We start from the raw sequence: 19408 nt of genomic DNA, 5'->3' as shown, positions 1-19408 counted from the left end.
TTAATAATTGATATATATATAGGTATCTTTATTATGCACAGATAAAGGATTTAAAACTCTGGTTATCAAAACTGTACATCCAAGCAGGTTCACAAAATTGCTGACACAATGAGTAGAGAAAAGAACATAATAGGGGTGTTCAAACTGGCCACAGGGATTTTAAGGGTACTCTTTTTACCCCATATATGATGAAAAACAGCAACAAAATCAGGCTCATTCAGGAAAAACCAGAAGAGAGAAGTATTGTATTTGGAAACTGATTAAAGTCCTTTTTAGAAAAACATCTGTCAGTTTATGAACAACCCCTAGATAAAACAGGACAAATCACATACACAACTCGCCCAACAAAATGTGCTCTGTTAACACAACCAGCAGCACGATCATCATTCAAACCATGAGGTAGTTACATTGCCAAATGACCGGCACACGGGAGCGCATGCCCACATACAATCATGCCCACTCAGAACACATGCCAGAAACGGATTTACAATCTTGTTACCAGACATGGAAAAGACCATTTTTTGTTGTTGTTTAGAAAATGCTTTAGGAACAGCTTACACTGAAGAAATCTCTGGCTTTTTAAAATACAGAGTAACAGCCAGTACACACCACACGGCAGAGGAGCTATAGGATATTACACAGACAAGTCTGCCTTGGAGTTTAGAGCATTTCAAGATACTGCTTTAACATTAAAAACAAAACCAAACAAAAAGGCCTCTGTGTATTAAGGGTTTGGCCTGCAGAAATAACAAAAGACTCTGCAGAAAGAAGAGTTCAACTGGAATATAACAACTGTTTTAAGGAAACTTGCAGAACATGTTATAAGAGTAGAGCTTGTAATCTGTATTAAAACTGTGATGCATAAAGCAATCAGAAATGCTGTAACAAGAATCTAGGAAGAACCTCCTTTCTTAATCTTCATTTCTCACCTGAAGGTAAGACAGGGAGCAGAGTTCCTTAAAGGCTTTTTTTTTTTAAGTGTTTTTTAAAACACTTCAGAAATATTTAATGATGTTAGCTATCCAATTAATGTGGGATCAGGTTTCATCAACATAGATTTCTTGATTTGAATAATACTTCTGAAAAATATACCCACATAAATTTTCTCAAATATATCAGAAATAAAAGGTGATTTTTTTTTAGAAAAATCTTTTGGTTTACAACTATAAATTTTAAAATTCATTTAAAATTCTTCATAAAATCATTGGTAATGTAGCATCTCTCTCAAAAATATACATTTAAATATATTACAAAAGCTTTCATCCTAAGAAATCGATCTTTTAATAATTCCTAATAACTAATTTTCTTTTTAACAAGATAGGGTTTTCTTTTTTAAAGCAATGAACTGATCAAAAGAATTCACAGTTAACTGAAATTAAACATTTCATACAGAGTAACTTAAATTTATCTAAAACACTTAAATATATCTTTATACACAAAATTTTTGTAGTAAAATATAGCTGTAAGTGACTTAAAGACTCTAGTCTTCTCTGAAGACATCTTTAAACTTTTTTTATACATAGAATATGCTAAAACAATACATTCTGCTGAAGGTTAGGCAAAGCGCATTATTTTTAAACACAGGTAGCGTAATTTAGGTTCTTCACTCTGATACCTTTACGTTAAAAAAAAAATTAACCAAGGGAAAATGTAACATTTTCCTCTAATGTTACATTTCACACACATCGAGGGTTAATATTTGCAAAATTTTAGATAATCTAGGAACCTCAGCCCTAAAGTAATCTGTTTTGGTTAAAATTATCCTGAGTATTACTCAATGTCTACACCCATCAAATCAATCAGATTATTACGCAATGATTGAGTAATGATAGACATGTTTGCCATGTAGACCCTGCCCTTAGGTCTTGAGTGTCCTCAACTGGGCACAGCTTCTTAGTTTAAGGACAGACAGATTTGCTTATGAATATATATTTAGGGATAGAAACTAGTCTGTTCTACTTGTAGAATTCTGAATTGTTTGAGGGGAATTCTGGAAAAAGAGTAATGTTTGATTTGCAATGAAGCAATTTAATAATCCTCATCAGTAAATAATCTGGTGTAGAAAATTTTCCCTGGCACTCCTTTTTAACATAGAGGCATCAGTTGAGCTTATTTTAGCTACAACATGGCATCACTTATTCCATTTAATGAAATTCACCAAATCCCTTTTGAGTTTTGGATATATTTAAAGCAAAAAAACTAAAACAACCCTTTTCCATATCGCAGCACTTTCTTGGCAGAACGGGTGACACTGTTCAGATAACAAACTGGAATCCAACAGGATCTGCCTTGCATTTGCTCTTAAGAGAGTTTGGGTTTTACAAAAGGGTCTATTAAACAGGTTGACATGTTTTGAGTGGAAATACTCATTCTACCAAATATATTTAAGAATAAGTTTCAATTTTGAAAACACAGGACATTTTCAAAAAGGGAATGATTGTTTTCTTCTTCAACTGAGAAAATCAATGTGCCATATGACATTATATACTTGCACACACATATACATAAATCACCAAGCAAATTTCTCCTCAACTCTACAACTGAATCTTTCCCCTATTTATACACTAATCTATTGGAACAAAATGTCAAAGATGGGCACAAATCCATAGTCCCAGAATTTGACCATTTTCAATTTTTACATGCCTATAAAGAAACGCAAATTTTGCATTAAGACATTATTGCAGTCTGTGTGCAAGTGTGGGAAGAAACAGGGAGCTGAAAAGATACTCAGCTTTGGTTTTGGCCCAAGGCACAAGAAAGGAATGTTGCCTTGATGTGTGTCAGGATACAGTCCCAGAGGGCAGCACCCATCAAGTAGACACATCAGACCCCACGAGGTGTGGCACGACATCAGTAAGTGTGCACCCAGACGAAGGTGCAAATTAGACACAGAGGAACGCTTGGAAAGTCTTAAAGGATTTCTCTTGCTTTACATCTTGGTTCAGATATAAAAGAATCTTTGGCCACATCTCCTCACTGGTTCTACTATCTGGCTGTTAACCTTTTATCAACTCCTTGAGTCTGGAGAAAACCCAGGGCTCCAAATTATTGATGTTCTTACCCAGACAAAGCAGCATTTTAAGAACTGGCAAGTGTTTCACATTGAAAACCCCCAAGCCTGTGAGGGATGGGTGGAGAAGGCCACCACCTTAGTTATCTCACATGGATTCTAGCTTGTTAGAAGCCCAGGGGCCAGGTTTATGTCAGCCCTGGGCACAGGGGGAAGGGGAGTTTTGTGTATGTGTGAATACATCAGGTGATTTTTATATGGAAATGCACTCTCTGTTTACAAGGGAACCAAAACCAAGCGTTCCAAGTCTGGACACGTGGTATCGGTCACCAGGCCGTGCCCTTCGCAACGGCTGCGCCCGGCTAGGCCGTGCTGCTGCTGGAGCAGGGCGTGCTCTGCGTGCTGCCGATGCTGTGGGCTGCGCTGCTGTTCTCCGAGGCTGGAGAGGAGGTGGGGACTTGCTGCCTTCTTGCGGTCTCCCCTGCAGTTAATAAAGAAAAAGGGCAAAGAAAGACACATGTCATGTATGTGCATTCCTCTGCCACTTTATCGAATACGTGTCTCAACCACGGGCAGGGGCAACTAGGCCAGGATGGCTAGAAGACCTTATCATAAGTTTTTTCTGGTTCTGTTGTTGTTGTTATTTTGTTTCCCATGTAAAGCCTCTTCCATGGGATAGAGGATTGTTTCAAAGCTGACTGAAAGGCATTTGTGGTGGCCAAGACCTCCGATGGCTGACAACAAGTGCCCTTGGATTTGGGGGCCTCTGGCCTTTGAAGAAACCTGCAGCATCTGTACTGTACAATGTAACAGGCCAGATACTGTATTCTAGAAACATCTTCTATCTACTCTTATAAAGACATCGTAGGGTTTGTAGGGTCAGACCTTTAAACTGTAATAAAAGAACCTCAGCAGTTGGGGGCCTTTTCTCAGAATGCACTTGTTAAAAACTGGGAAGATAAAGTCTAGATTTTGCGGTAGCCACAGTAGAGAGAGCCTGTGTACCAGGCAGACAACCTACCTGAGAAAGAGGGGCAGGCGGAGACTATCTGAAAAACCTTTTGGGGAAAGGGATTTGGCTACTTGCCCGTGGGCCTGCAGTTGCCCGGGAACAGCCCCTTTCCATCCTGACGTTCACTGCAGCATTATCTCTTAACACATTAAGCATCCCACTTTTCATTACACACCCCTCTGCATTTTAGCTAAACCTATTCTTCATGCCAAATGTGCAGTGCTTTCGAGAGGGAGGAAACCTCGGGTCACACACATGGTTTGCATTTTGTGCCATAAAAGGCCTGAGAGTTGGTCTTTTCTTCAGCAAAACTGTCTTCAGTGCAGCGCTCAAAAAATGACTTTAGCTAGGGAAAAGTGATCAGGGCTATCCAATGAAAACCGCTGCATTTTCTTTGAAAAGTCAGAGCATTAACTTCATAAACTTCTTGTCAGAAGTCTCTCCCATCCCCCACCCCCACCCCGCCCCCAAATGTGGGAAGCCCCAGAGGGCTAGGTCTGTTTATGAATGAGCCTCCTCTTTTCCTGTCATGCTGAAGTACACATCTATCGGCTGCAGATAAGCAATCCGCTAAGTCGCTTCATTAAAACAAAACACCCCTAGCAAGCCTCTGCCCTTCAAGCACAGGAACTCAAGCCTATGACTTCCATTCCCTTTCTGGGGCCCCTCAAAGCCTCCACCAAAAAGCAGTTCCGTAAAATGTAGAACTGGCTCCTGCCCCTCGCTCTGGTTACAGCTTTGTCTGTCACCCATTTTATGAACCACATGGCTATACAATTTTGCATCAACCTCAGATGTGTTCATTGTATATTTAGGCCCTTGCTGTGCCTCCTCTGAGCATCTTTTCTTCTGGGATTGGTGGACTGGGGAAGGGCAAGAGAGCTCAATATTCCTGAGTGGCATAGAAACAATGTAGTTTTACTCTTCTTTTTTGGAAATCTGTATTTTGGATCCTCCCTGGCGTTGCCGCCCTCCCCCACCCCCACCCTTTCATGTGTGTATATAATTAAGGGCGGGGAAGTTTGCCTTAATGGCACCAACATTCTGCCAGAAAGTTACTTCTTCCTGGGCAGGAGTTTTACTTCAAATCCCTTCATTAATCTGATGTCCACAGAAAACATTCCAGAGTCCTGAACAACTCTTGATACACTTTAAGAATTCAGCAGCCCCCTTACAACTCATGCTGCATCCTCATTTATCAATTACATTCTAATGTGTCTACGAACCACATATTAAACACATATTTTCCTTATTTGAAGAAGGGATCTATCAGAAAAGCAGGAGGTATGTCAATAATGTTCCCCAGCCTCCCTTTTTAGGGCTCACTTGGGCTTCATTCGCTCAGCCTGACAGCAGCTAAAGCAAGGCAGCCTTGCGTCATCTATTGACTGTAAACAAGTTTGTCTTCTCCAGAATTTGACTTAGGTTTGATTATTCACATACAGGAAAAGTGCCAGTACTACTCCCTGACCAGGAAGTCTGAATATTTGCTTTCCGATATCTATTTGCCAAATATAATTTGTCGCCATGTCAGTTTATTTTAATCAGTGCCCATTTAAAAGGGCTTTTAACTTCCAGAGTTTTGGAAACTCTTGTTCTGCTAATGAAAACACTGTCCAAAATAAAACCCCAAACAAAACAAAACAAAATAGAGAACCTTCTCCACCCCCCACCCCCATCCCGCCAAGACTGCTGAATGCATTTTACCAAAGTGGATGAGCCAACTTAACCTAATAATCTATTGACTTTGATTCAATAATTTACAAGGAGAATCTTTTTGAATCTGCTTGGAAATGCTGAATCTTTCCTTTTTAGACTATCTCTGTGGCTATTTTCACACATAAAATTTCTGAATATACCCAGGTTTTGAAAAACTTTTTACCTTTTGACAAAATTAAGAAAAAGTTTTCTTGTTGTCAGATGCATGTGATACTACAGAATTCACCATGAGAGAGAAAGTTTAATGTGCAGATGCTTCTGCTTAACAAGTGAATGACTCCCTGGGGTTTTCTTAGCTGGGGTCCTTTGGCCTTCTGTTCTCCATCATAATGACCTCCAATTTCTTGGAGACTGACTTTCTCTGAAATATCCTTTGGGTAATAAATACAACCATGTTACTTCTGCAGGAGACAGGCAGGGATGACCTCATGAGTGGGCCTAGGGAGGCTTTTTGCAATCATGACCATCAAGCGTGGCCATCAGAGCAAATGTGTTCAGTCTTCATGCTTTGTTCCTAAAATCGCAAACCACATTGTGGGATGAGGGATTTGGGGAGGAGGAGGAGTGAGTAGGGAAAGAGGCCATCCAGCACATGGAGCCCTCTGGAAGACTGGAGTGTTGAGGACAAAAGTAACAAGGACAGCCACCCATCCTGCATATTAGCCTGGGGTTGGGCCTAGATGTTGCCAAAGATACTTTTAGAAACAGAAAAATATGTTCCTTAAGGAACAATCCGTTTTATTTCTTTAGCTTGGCATGAAGTCGTCCAGATCTGATTTCCTGCCACCTCTTGAGCAGTCCACTTGACAGCTGGATTCTTATCGCTAAGCCTTTCCCTATGGCAGGTCCTGGTCTGGATACTAAAGAAAGAAATTTGATCTCAGAAAGATGCAAATAACATGAAGAGGCTCTAGGGGAAACAACCAGAACAAAAGTTTGAAAGAAAGATGAAGGGAATCCCAATTATTTAGCCCAAAGGAGGCTGTCTGCAAATATTACCCACAGAGAACTATTACAAAGAGGAGCAGACAGCTGTTCCTTATCTCCCTTGAGGACAGAACATGAGGAAATGACTTTAAACGCAGCAGTGGGGATTTGGGTCAGTTAGAAAAAACTTGCTGTTTACAAGGACTGGTTAGTTATAGAGGGAATTTATGCAATCTCTTTCTTGGGTGATATCTGAGCACAGGATTGACAACCATAAGCCTGGAGGTGATTTAGATTTAATATTCCTTGTTGAAAGAAAGAAAACAAGGATATTTCTTTCTAGGCCCATATGTTGGTTGCAATTTTGTATCCATTAATGCCTCAGTTTCTTGATATCCTGTCATTCTTTCATAGGCCCACTCCATTAAGGTGAACTAGACACCTTTTTATCACTTCCAAAAATTGTCCCTCTACACTTGCCAAGTTAAAAGACCCTCCTTTTGCAGGCAAAACTCCAAGAAGACATTATATATAATAACAGTTATACTTATTGTTATAAGTAATGGGGAAAGGGGAAAATTTTCCAAAGCAGGAATTAAAATCTTTCACAATGTCCTAACACTTTCTTTTCTATATTCCTGCAGTATGGCCATCCTGTTTGCACCCACGCTTTGATTTTATGTGGGTATCTTACTTTAACTTTTAACCTCTGTGGCCTCAGAATGGGATTCACTCAAAGGTCTGACAATAATTAAGGGGAAGAAGAGGAGGAGGAGAAGGAGAAGTGAGAGAGGAAGAAGGCTGCCCTCTATGTATATTTACCACCCATGGGTATGGGCTATAGTCAGAAACTGGACTTGAAGCTCTAGATTGTTCAACTGTTAGTCTTAGTGCCTGAGCCAGGTGTATTAAGCATGTTTCCATTTTGTAAACATGGAGATTTCCAGGTTATTGGGAATGAGAGTACTTAAACAAGAAATGTATATGAAAGGCATTCTAAACTCCAAAGTTCTTAAAAAAAAAAAAAGTTAAGATATTTAAGATTGCTGAAATGTGTAAGCAGGAGAAACCTAAGAGGGGAAGGAACAATGTTTTTCACAGAAGAAAATAAAATGCTGAGATTCTGAATTGGGCACGCTTGTCCCAATCCCTCATTCTTTCCTTGCTTAAACACACAGTATGTTCTTTAATCTGAAGTCAGGCAAATACCCAAGTCTACCTGAGTCAGGGTATTGCGAGCATCTCTGGAGGCTTCAAATGTTTTTAGAGGTGTGATGTTTCTCCCAAATCCCCAATCCTAGCCCAGGTGAAAAGAGAAACAGCAAGAAGATAATGGGGCTAAGATATGACTAAGGTAAAAGGCAGGAAACTTAAGTCCCAGGGATGGGAAAGATGCAGTTGAAAGGGATGTGAATACCAGTGTGACTAGAAAGAAGGCAGGATCTAGTCTCTTTTCACCCAAAATGGTCAAATCACTATTTTATAAGATTATACACAGAGGGTTAAGGTAAACTCCTTCTACTTTCTTGTTGTCTGTCTGTCTCTCTTTCTCGAAAGAAACAAAGAAGCATTTGGCCCTTCATATCTTTTGCCCTTCTTCTCAATCTCCCCAGTTACTGTAAGTTTTACAGGAAACTTAATTCTTATAAACAACACTTCTTCCTTCTCCAGTGAGACTTGTCTTGCCAGTTCCCTATCTTTCTGACAGAGGTCACCAAGTTGCTGGGTAAATGACAACTGACTTAGATTTAAGAGAGTCATATCCTAAGCCAACACTGGAAAAAGCTCAGAAGCAACTTGATTCATATCACAGAAACCTCAAAAGCTCAGGAAATGGTGACATTAGGGATTTCTGGAAGAGACTGAACATGGGGCTAAAGCAGAGGGATGGGCTAAATTTCTGCATAAGAAGTAGATTTCTCCAAATCTCCTCCCTCACTCCATGGGGCTGGAGTCCCTGTTTTTCCACTCCCCGGGGAAGACAGAAAGCTTACTCTCTAAAGGGGGTGAAACTGAGGACTCTAGGAATGGTTAACACCAGCTGAGTTGAGGGCAGGAGAACCACAGGGAGATTAAATGAATGTTTTGACTACAGAATGCTGACAGCCAGACCTACCTACACCTTCCAGGCAGCAGACAGGAAGATCCCTTTATCAGAAACCTGAGGAACTCAAGAGAAAGGATCTAAAGATGTGATATCAAGGGGTCCTTAATAAAATGGCCCAGCCAGATCACCCTGAGGGAAGTTTACAGTCAATATGCCTCACCCACAGGCTCAGAACAAGATGTTATTTTTTTTAAAAATAAATTCATAGGGAAAATGTTCTTGAAATTTAAAAAGAAATATGAAGGCATATATTTAAAACTCAATAGGGAACTGAAAGATAAAGATAAGGAAGTCTCCAAGAAAGTAAAAAAAGAAAGCAAAAAGATGGGTAGCAGAAAAGACAGGAAAATTTTTAAAATTCTTCAGGAGGTTCAACATTCAAATAAAGAATGAGAGAAGAGAATAATAGGAGTGATAAAAATCAAAGAAATAATTTTAGAAAACCTCAGCCCTGAAGGACATGAGTTTCTAGACCAAAAGGGACCAGCATGATGTATGAAAATACACCGAAATCAAGGGACATTATTGCAAAATTTCTTCCAGAAAGAAACAAAACAAAAAGGTACTCACAGACAAAGAATCAGGAGCTTGAGTGGCTTTAAAATTCCCAACAGCAATCCTCAAAGCTAGAACACACTGAGGGATGGTTTCAAAATTCTGAAGGAAACTAATTTATAATCTAAAATCTATACCCTGCCAAACTATTTACCAAGTGTTAGGGTAAAACCAGGATATTTTAAGACATGCAAGATATGAAAAAAAAGTACCTCTATTTACCTTTTAAACTAAGGAGGAGGAAGATATGTGTGACACATGACACAGGAAAATCCCCAACTCAAAAGAGAAGCAAAAAGAATCTCAAGGATGGTGGTAAAGAGCTCCTAGGATAACCGCAGTACCAGCTCAGACTGGAGAAGGTCTGAAGGCTCCAGGAAAGCTTTACTGAAGCAAATGAATCAGTAGGATACCTGATGTATCTAAAGGCATTAGGAGGAGATTGAGACAACTGGCAGAGAGTCTGATGAAATCGATATAAATATACAGAAAAGTAAGCTAATGGGAAAAAGAAGACAATTATTATCTCTAGGGAAAATTAAAAGTCATGCAGCAGAAATAATATTATCATACTACATAACTAAATTGTGATTAACATTTAGAAAGTCATAATAATGTAAACAATAAACACCAATCTAACCAAAAGTACAGACTAATTCTATTAGAAAGACGGTAGGGGTGGACAAGAAGGGCATGAATGTATAATTGGGGCACAGGGCTCAGAGGGGCACAGAAAAGGCCTACAACTGAAAAACCAAGAAGTAGCAATATGCTCATGTTATTTATATATGGATTTATGTCCAAAAGAATCAGCTAAGACTCAAAAGTGGTTGCTCTGGGAAGGGAGAAATGAGGAGGGGGCTGTAGGCGGGATTGATGTCTTTCATAACAAGTCTTGTAGAACTAGTTCAGCCTTTAAACCATGTGCAAGTACTGCTTTGATAAAGTTAAACACTGTTCCTGAAACATAAAATCTTTTGCCCTTCTCCTCAGAAAAATGCACAGGTACCCTTTGATATCTGACCTTAGGGACCTTCATGGACTGGAGATTAGGGATCCCTGAGTTAACGAGACTCCCCAAGGAGCATGAAGAGTCTGAGTTCCCTTCCAGTACCATTTCCACCCCAACTGTTCCTCCTCTCTGCACCATTTTAGGAGAGAATGGAGTTTTCCAAATAGAGTTAATATATCCCTAAGGAAGTATCCCTTATTGTGCCTAGAGTTGTCATATGCTAAAATGGGAACCAAGCTTTTTTAGACTAACTCACATTCCAGGTATGTAAGTAGATATCCACAATTCAAATATGTGATTTGGTTTTATGCTCTGTGCTGCAGATGGAATGGAAAGCACAACCAAAGGGAAAGTCATCCAAATAAAGGATTGTTTTTGAAATAGAGGCAGATGCTGCCTGAACCCCCCAAATATACCATATAAGGTCTGAGTTCCACAACTTAAGACGATTGTGGAAAATGAATGGACTGAGTCAGTGTATGAATAACCACCATTGGTCACTGCATTAGAACTTCACCTTTCATCCAAACTTGCTGCTAGCTGATCCAGGTAAGAGACTGAGGAGTTTCTAGACAGGAAACTACCATTCAGTCCTGATGTGAGCCTTCTAATGCTTGAAGAAAAATTAACCTGTTCATGTGGCCTATGTCACTGGTGTCTCTTATAAGCAGTCTGTAAAATGAATCAGAGGCTGCAGCTTTTAATAAAAAGTAATTTTGAAGCTACAACATACGTAATGCTAACAGATTTTGAGCTCAATTGACAGTGTTTGTAAACCTTTAGACTTCCAAACTGGCACAATTTAAGTTTCTGGAAAGCATTGCAGGGAGGGTTTTTGGTTTTGTTTTTCTTTATACTACTTACAAACCTACTTCTACATTAACAAAACTTAAGAACCTCTCTTGAAGCCTCTGGTTTTGCAGAGAGGGGACAGAATTAACAAACCTCCAAATTTAATGAGCAGCAATATACACCACAAACTGAGCTTTGCTTTCTATCAGGTGTCTGTGCTTGGCTGTGGACAAGAGTCTGGAATTACCAGGGGGATCTCAGTGGGTTTGTTGCAACAGAGTGCCATTCTGTTGCCTTATTCTGTCTGGGTCTCGCTTCCTGGCCCCTCCTGGCATGAGACTAGCTTTCAGAGTTTGAGGGTACAGCTCTATGACCAAGGCTCAACAAGCACATTACAGTCTTCTTAGAGTACCTTCAAGTTCATTCCCAATATACAGCATAGGCTGCCAACAGCCCTAGAACCTCACACCATGCAGGAGGATGGAAAAAGTTGCAAAGAACTGTTCTGAGATCTGAACATATCAGTATCCTGTGACAAAACTATTTACCCTAAAATGCTACTCTGCTAAACACTGTCCTTCCTGGTTCTTCTATAAACGGCTCATGCTAAAGTGATTCAAGACTGTAATCCTCAGAATCACGACACTTGAGTCTTATTGTCTCTCTCTTACATGAAAAATACATCACTCAAATATTACCAATTAGGAGCAATAATCTGAGGAATCAGGGTCTCACTATTAAACTCTCTTTAACTTTTGCCAAGAGGTAGGCTTTGGACTTGGTGAATTTCCCAGGCTAGGTACAAAAGGATTCATTCCTCTCCTTCTGCCATCATCTAAGATGACTTGGTTGGGGATAGTAGTATTTGAACCGAAAATTCTGATGAAAAAAGAGTCTGAAATTTTAATTGCTGGCTAAGTGGGAAAGAAGAGTAACAGAGAATCTGTGTCATGTCTTTATTCTTAATAGCTTGAGGTTTCGCCTAGAAATCAAGAGGATTACGATATGACTCCCCAAAATGACTTTCAGTGCTTCTCTTCACTTTAAATCAGTCACCCTTTCCGCTTGGTAAGGTCAAAGATGGTGGCATTCATTGGTTCAATGGAGAAATAAGGACATTCTAAACAGAGAGGCTGGGCTGGCCACTGGCTTCTGATCGATCCTGCACAGTTTACCTCAGTTCAACAGTGTACAACTCCAAGTATCCGAAAATGAACAAGATCAACTAACTCGTTAGACGTGACTCAAAAATGCATGTCTCCCCTTCACAGATTTGCAAGAGAAAATTCTCCCCTTCCCAGATTTGCAAGAGAACTAAGAAAGAAGCAACAGAAGGGTAGCCCATTTGCTCCCTTCCACTGCCCTAGAGACTCCCCTCGATGGGCCTTCATATTGTATTGGGGTTCTCTGTTCAGGCAAGTCTCAACCTTGGGTGTGTGTGTTGGGGGGGTGGGAGGGGGAAGGAGCATGCATCAGAATTTCCAGGGCAGGGAGCATAGTTTGAAAACAAAGTGCTTTCATTTCAGCATTTTTGTTTGTTTTCAATTCATGAAAATATATTTTGAAAATTTAAATAACTGCAGAAGGATATTTTATGTTCATCTAAGAGAAGCATGGCATAGGCTACCAAAAGGTTAAGAAATTCTGGTGTATGCCATTAATTAGGGTCTCTGGTGGACTGTACTCACCATCTTGGCAGATGTGGTAATAAAATCTTGGCTTCCTTTTTCACTTCCTGCCCATTTATATGGCTATTCTGAAGTCTTTAGCTTTGGAGGAATGGTTCATATTTCCAGTTTTGACCATATTAACTTTCTTTAATTAAACTCTAACTACAAAATAGCTTTATGGGAAGCTAAACTTCACTGACATCTCAACTGCAATTAAACTAAATACTCTAAACATCCTTTTTTAACACTGTTTAAGCAATTTATATTTTTGCAAAACCCAATTAATGCCAATACGTAAATGTGAAAATGGTGGGAACAAGCTTTCTCCTTCTTCCATTCAAATTTCATCCATTCATTTATCCATCATAACACCAGGTGTCTATTACGTTACGGGCACACAGGATGTGCCGCCAACTAACATTCAACAGTCACACTAACCTGTGTGAGAATAAATGTACCATAAGGCTCCTGTCAGGAGTGCTCCAATCACAAATGCTGCAAACGCAATGCCCATCACCGTTAGGGTGTCCAGACCATGGAAAATTGCTGGAAAGGAGGGAAAACCAATACACACACTTGAGGTTAGTCTGCATGATACACTGCAATTTTATATTTGTTTCACAAGCACCGTCACAGAGGTCAAGCACTGAGTAATAAAATCTGAGAACAAAATGAGGATTCCAACAAAATATACTATATTTGTAACTTGCAAACATTCTCTCAAAGGAAAAAGGAATTTATTAGGTTTCCAAGATAGCCCTAGTTCACAATTTATTTTGAGCAACAAACTTAATAAAAATCAGATTTATAAACTCTGTGTGAAACCTTATGTCTGTGGTTCCATTATCTCAATCTGAGGACCTTCTATTTGAATGGTAAGTGGCTTAAAATTTCAGAGAGTAAGATGCTTTGAAAAATAAGGTGAACCTCCATGATCAAAATATGACTCACGGCTTATTTATTGAATGCCTCCAACAATGAGGCACGGCACAGAAAACACATTTAAAATACTTCACAAATATATTTTTTGTAACATTTGAAAGTATGAAAGATAACAAGAAGAAAGGAGCAAGAAGAAAACAAAGAATAAGAATAAACTATTCCTGTGGATTGTAGTATTTCACTGATACCCTCATCTTAACAACAGTATATTGGGTCATTTAAAACAATCTACCTCAACACTTTTCCAACTATGATCTTTCTATGTGGGGAACAGAAATACTTCTCTATGGGGGGACTGACGTCAGTTTTATGGTCAGCAAAACATAAACAGAACCAATTGTTCCTCAAGATTTTTATATCTGAAATTAATTCCAGGCCACAGAAATAGAACATTTCCTTTCACCTAAGGAAACTACCTTCTTTGAGTCACTAATAAAAAATTAAAATCCATTTCCAAGGGAGAGTGGTTTTTAGTAGAATAAAATTCCTAAGTCCTTTATTTTTTGAATATAAATTGAAGGTACAGGCTTTCCCCACTATTTCAATTAAATCTTATCTCTGCTATCCTCTCTAGCAGAGGCAACTTCAGCTAATATCTATATAAATTAAATCTCTTGGCCTCTTAACGCACTTCCTTGTAAAAGGTCTAGCTGTGGAAAAACATAATCCTTGAGCAGCCTCAGCACTCCAAAGGGGTCTGGGAAAAGTATATCATGGCGTAAAAACTCTGGAAGTATCCAAATTCAAGAGTTCTGATTCCCACGCTCCAGTTACTAGCCATGTACCCCTGATGTGTTAATTTAAACGTCTGAAAAACGGGGATAAAATGACTTCACCTGCTGAAGGTGAGATGTATGAGTTTCTAAAAGGGTTGAGACTCCCCCATGAGAAGTAAGAACGAAGAACTCTCTGGAGGTTAAGATGAACCATACCATCAACCTAATTTAATCTAGCCCAGGGGACAGATATTAAGGAATGACTTGCCTTTTTATGCCTATAGATGCAAAAATGGAGCATGGTTTTTAAAGTCTTCTGTAGAAATTTTCCAAAATTCCAAAGACGGAAATGTCATTTATGAAAATCAGACTAGGTAAGCAGGAGAGACTGTGTCTCTCTGTGTCTCTGCTTCTGTCTGTTTCTCACATGTGCCCCACCACCCACCTTTTCACATACCCCTTGGACTAGGGACTGTCTTAAAGATAAGGTCAACTCCTTCCCTTAGCATTGTTTCCCTCTGAACAGGTACATATTGTTGATGACACTCAAAGGAAACCACTTCCATAGCTGCAAGTTAATACTTTCAGATCACAGTGGATACAAGTAAGCCAATAATTAACTAATAAACTTCTCTCTCTAAAACTAAGTAATTTACTACCTTCCCATTAAGTTTATATGCATCAATGGACCAACTAATTAATATTTAAAAATGGCAAAAGTAGAAAGGAAAAGAAGAAAGAGGGGAATGAAGGGAGGACAGAGGAAAGAAGAAGAAAGCATGACAAAAAAGAGAAGGGGAAAAGAGAGTGAGAGCCAAAGTCTCCTTATCAAAACTCAGTTTGGCAAATGTTCACTAACCAACTCATTATTATAAAAGCCCAGGAGGCTTCATTTCAAAATAGTTGCATAAAAACTTACGTGGAGGAATAGGATGCGATTCTTTAATGCTTGGACCCGTTTCTGAAACAAAAACATCAATCACAATGTATTCCATAGAGAAACCAGGTTTTAAGCAAAGGGTCGTCAAAATCTCAACAGAGGCTGCCCCTTTTCTATTTGTTAAATACTTTGAGAAAGCTCTGCCAGTTATTATCCCTTTTAGATTTCAAATCTATAACATGTTACTCAGAAATTTTAAACAATATACTTTGTTAAATATTGATTGTACAGGCTACTCCTGTACTTGAAGGCAAACACCTGAACTTGAGAAAAGTAATCTGAGGCTACAAATTCACATATGCGTGCACATATACATTTATTTAAAGGATTGATTCAGTAAAGCGTTCCTTTAAATATCACACACCTCCAGTGTATACATTAGGTTATTTCACTTTCAAAAAACACTACTAATTTAATGTACTCAAGTTCTGCAAAAGTACGTGTATTCTTCTATCCCTAATGCTATTAACTTACAGTTCAGTTCCTCTTCCTCTCTCACCTGTGTTATTATAGAGGTCTCCTAACAGGTCTCCCTTCTCCATCACTACCCCCAGCCCCAAATGCTTCCTTCTCCACATTTGCCCCCAGAGTGAATTTTCCACAGCCCAGAGCTGAGCACTTATTTGATTGTCACGATTAATCCCTTCAATGACTCCCCTTCATTTGCAGGAAAAATTCCAAACTCTAAATAGTTGCACGGCAGACAAAGACCCCTTCCCTCCTCTACCTATCTCCGTCTATTTCCTTTCCTGGCAGGAACCTTCACTCATTATGGGCTCCTCATACTTAAACATTTAAGGCTCCCCAAATTCTCCACACTGCTCCCTGTCATCATGCTCTGCAAGCCATCCCCTGAAATGCCTTCCTCCCCACAAGCCCCCAAGGCCTGCTTTATCGGCATTATTACTGGGGGCTGGGGATCTTCCCTCAACTCCTTCCTCTTCCCATCTCCGTGAAGCAGAGCTGGTCTTGCCCTCCTTTGCTCATTCCATCTGAGGGCAGGGCCTAGTTCTTACTCATCTGTATATCCTTAGGCCTACTAGAAGTGTTTGGTGAAGGATGTCTAAAGTGTTGATGTATATTTGAAAGCAGGCAATACAAGAAACTAAAAATAAGACTATATGAAAATGCTAGTAAGTCTCAATATTTCTGTCACTTGAGTTCATGAAATGATCTCATTTGAGGGTCACACCAGCCTTGGGGAGAGGGGAGGCAGAACAAGAATTTTTGTCTCTACTTTACAAATGAGCAGCCTGAGTCTCTGATATTCTGTGACTAGCCCAAGGTCACAGCTGGAAAGCATCAGGGCAGGAGATGAACCAGAATTCCAGATTCCTAGTCCACAGGCTAAATGACTGGTGAATGTCACTCTGTCCTTACTGGGGAAGCATTTATTGAGTAGCTACTAGCGCACAGCTACACATAATCCCCAACACTGAGAGTGACATATACCAGGGCTTAGCAAACCATGGCCTGCCTGAATGGCCTGTGAGCTAAGAATGGATTTCATATTTTTAAATGTTTGGGAAAAAAGCAAAAGAATGACATTTCGTGACGTGAGGAAATTATATGAAATTCAAAGTTTGGTGGTCATAAATAAAGTTTCATTTGAACGTAGCCACACTTGTTAATTTACATATCGTCTATGGCTGCTTTGGGGCTACACTGGCAGAGTTGAGTAATCGAGACAGAGACTGGATGGCTTGCAAAAATACTATCTGGCTCTTCACAGAGAAAATTTGTGAATCTCTGGCATAGACTCTGCTTCTGTCCTTAGAGTTTAAAAGTGATTAGTGCCTTTCTTTTCTTCACTATTTTCATTCAGTAAACAAGGAACACACACCTTCTGTTGGAATCCACAGTGAAGTGGAAAGAAATAACTTGTTGACAATTTCACCAAGACAAGCAGCATTTGAGTTAATATTTATAAAACAAAGAAGCCAGCCAGGGTAAAAGGAGACAGGATTATAAATTCTCAGGATTAACCAGCTCTGGGGGAAGATATGCTACGGAATGAATCAGGGCCAATATGACTGAATGATGCCCCCTGGAGTTGTGCGACATGGTAGCTTTGGGATGGGGATACAGGGGAAAGTTACACTTATTAAGAAAGTTAAAATGGTTGCATGATTTTAAGAAAATCTAATTCAGCAGGCAGAGGTCACACTAGCTACAAAGGGTGACATTATTTTCTGGGAGTTTCACACCATCAGCTATACCGGCAGCAGTAAAACAACAATGTGATGGCGCCTTACATTTGTATAGTGGTTTACAGTTGACAAAAAGCCTGGACTTACTTTATCTCATTTTAAACTCCCAAGAACCCTATTGAAGTAGGATTATTCAACCACAGAATTCTACTTTTAAGAAGTAGTAGTTTAATTCACTGAACTAAGTCCAAAGGCATTTAGAGGTCTCCATGGTGTGCACCATGCAAGAAACATACACACTTCTGGGAAGAGTTCCAACCAATCAACCACCCATGGTTAAGCTTTTGTCACTCAGAATCCCCCAGTGGTTTAAAAATAATGATTCTTCCCTAAGGAAATTTCACACGTGAGAATTTAGGTTTTATAGCAAAGTCTATGTGATGGATGACATTGTTTTACAATTCTTAATGAACTTATGCTATGATCTAATCCTCCACCCCAACCTCAAATAGGGGCCTTCTCACAGAACTACAGAAACAGTTGTTGCTTATTTCCCCTGGGTGAAGTTCCTCCATGATTTCTATGCATAAACAATAACAAGCACAGGCTGCAGAACTGAGGTTAAAGGATTTATTTTCTAACGTTTTTGTTCCCAAGTCCCCAATAGCCCCTGAGCAGAGCTAGAAGTTTGATCTCCACCAGAACCCTAAAATCGAGTTGCCATGCTAAAAGGAAAAGAGTGGACATGACAATGTTTACTTTTGTTTTAAGGGTGAGATTGTAAGAAAGGGATTTAGCTATTGTTGTAGAGAGAATTTTAGCAATAAATATTTCTTTACAGAAAGGACAAACTATAGTCAACATTATGAGTTAAATATTTTCATATACTCTGAGCAAATTTGGGTCTACCTCTAGAACCAAAACTTCCCTCCTTGGATTGTTAGGCACAGTTTTCATAAACAGGGTATTTTGGGTTTTGGAGGAATAACTGACCACAGCTTTTGGCCTCCTGCTTCCAACTCAGTTCTCCTAAACACGGTAGGACCAAACAGGCCCACATGGAAACAAGGCATCTGACTGGTACCCGTACTTACTGGTATTTGGCAAAGAGGGAAGGAAGGATGAGGAAGGGAAGAAGCTGGAGACTCAGGAGGCCTTTGTGCAGACTTTAAGATACAGTTTTTACTAAATTTACTTCACTGTAACTGAACCTCTTCTCTGGGTACTTCCAATATTTATCGCACTCACTGCAATTGCCTGGTCACTTATCCATATCCTCCCATTAGATCAGTGGTTCTCAACTGGGGGTGATTTTTGCAAAACCCCCCTCCCCCCCACCCTGGGGGGACATTTGGCAATGTCTAGAAAAATTTGGGGTTGTTACAACTACTGGGGGAATGGGGGTCACTACTGGCACCTGGTGGGTAGAGGCCACGCACAAGTCATCCCCCAAACCCCCAACAAAGAATTATCTGGTCCAAAATGTCAATAGTGTTGAAGTTGAGAAACCCTGCATTAGACCATAAAGACCTTGAGGACAGTATTCTAATTTGTTTGCTACATGCCCAGAATTTAATTGGTACTCAATAAATATTTTTAAAATAAATAACCACAAATATCACGTGTATCTTACTGTTGGACACCTTCCCCTGTAACCCAACCTTCACACTGTTTTCACACTTCCTAAAAGATTGGATCATTGGTTTTCTCCTGAAGATCTTTTGATTGTTCATATCTTATAGAAATACACATTGGAGTATAAAATGTCTGGGTTTCCTTCAAAATAATCCACAGAGCTAGGAAGTGAGGAAACAAGTTTGGTCATGAATTGGTAATTGTTGAAACCTGATGGTAGA

At 39.6% G+C, this 19408-nt stretch overlaps 1 protein-coding gene across 2 annotated transcripts in view; it reads right to left on the bottom strand.

Moving 5' to 3' along the window:
- Positions 1-19408, bottom strand: part of TGFBR3 (transforming growth factor beta receptor 3) — a 189756-nt gene continuing 170348 nt past the window's right edge. For both annotated transcript variants that reach the window (XM_037826657.1, XM_037826658.1), the window contains 3 exons: positions 15382-15423; positions 13243-13350; positions 1-3491 (listed from right to left, as the gene is read on the bottom strand). In XM_037826657.1, coding sequence (XP_037682585.1) covers positions 3373-3491; positions 13243-13350; positions 15382-15423 — 269 coding nt within the window. In that variant the 3' untranslated portion in view covers positions 1-3372. The remainder of the gene's footprint in view (positions 3492-13242; positions 13351-15381; positions 15424-19408) is intronic.

Source organism: Choloepus didactylus, chromosome 2, assembly GCF_015220235.1.
Source record: "Choloepus didactylus isolate mChoDid1 chromosome 2, mChoDid1.pri, whole genome shotgun sequence".
Classification (NCBI taxonomy): Eukaryota; Metazoa; Chordata; class Mammalia; order Pilosa; family Megalonychidae; genus Choloepus; species Choloepus didactylus.
This window is presented reverse-complemented; position numbering and strand designations above follow the sequence as displayed.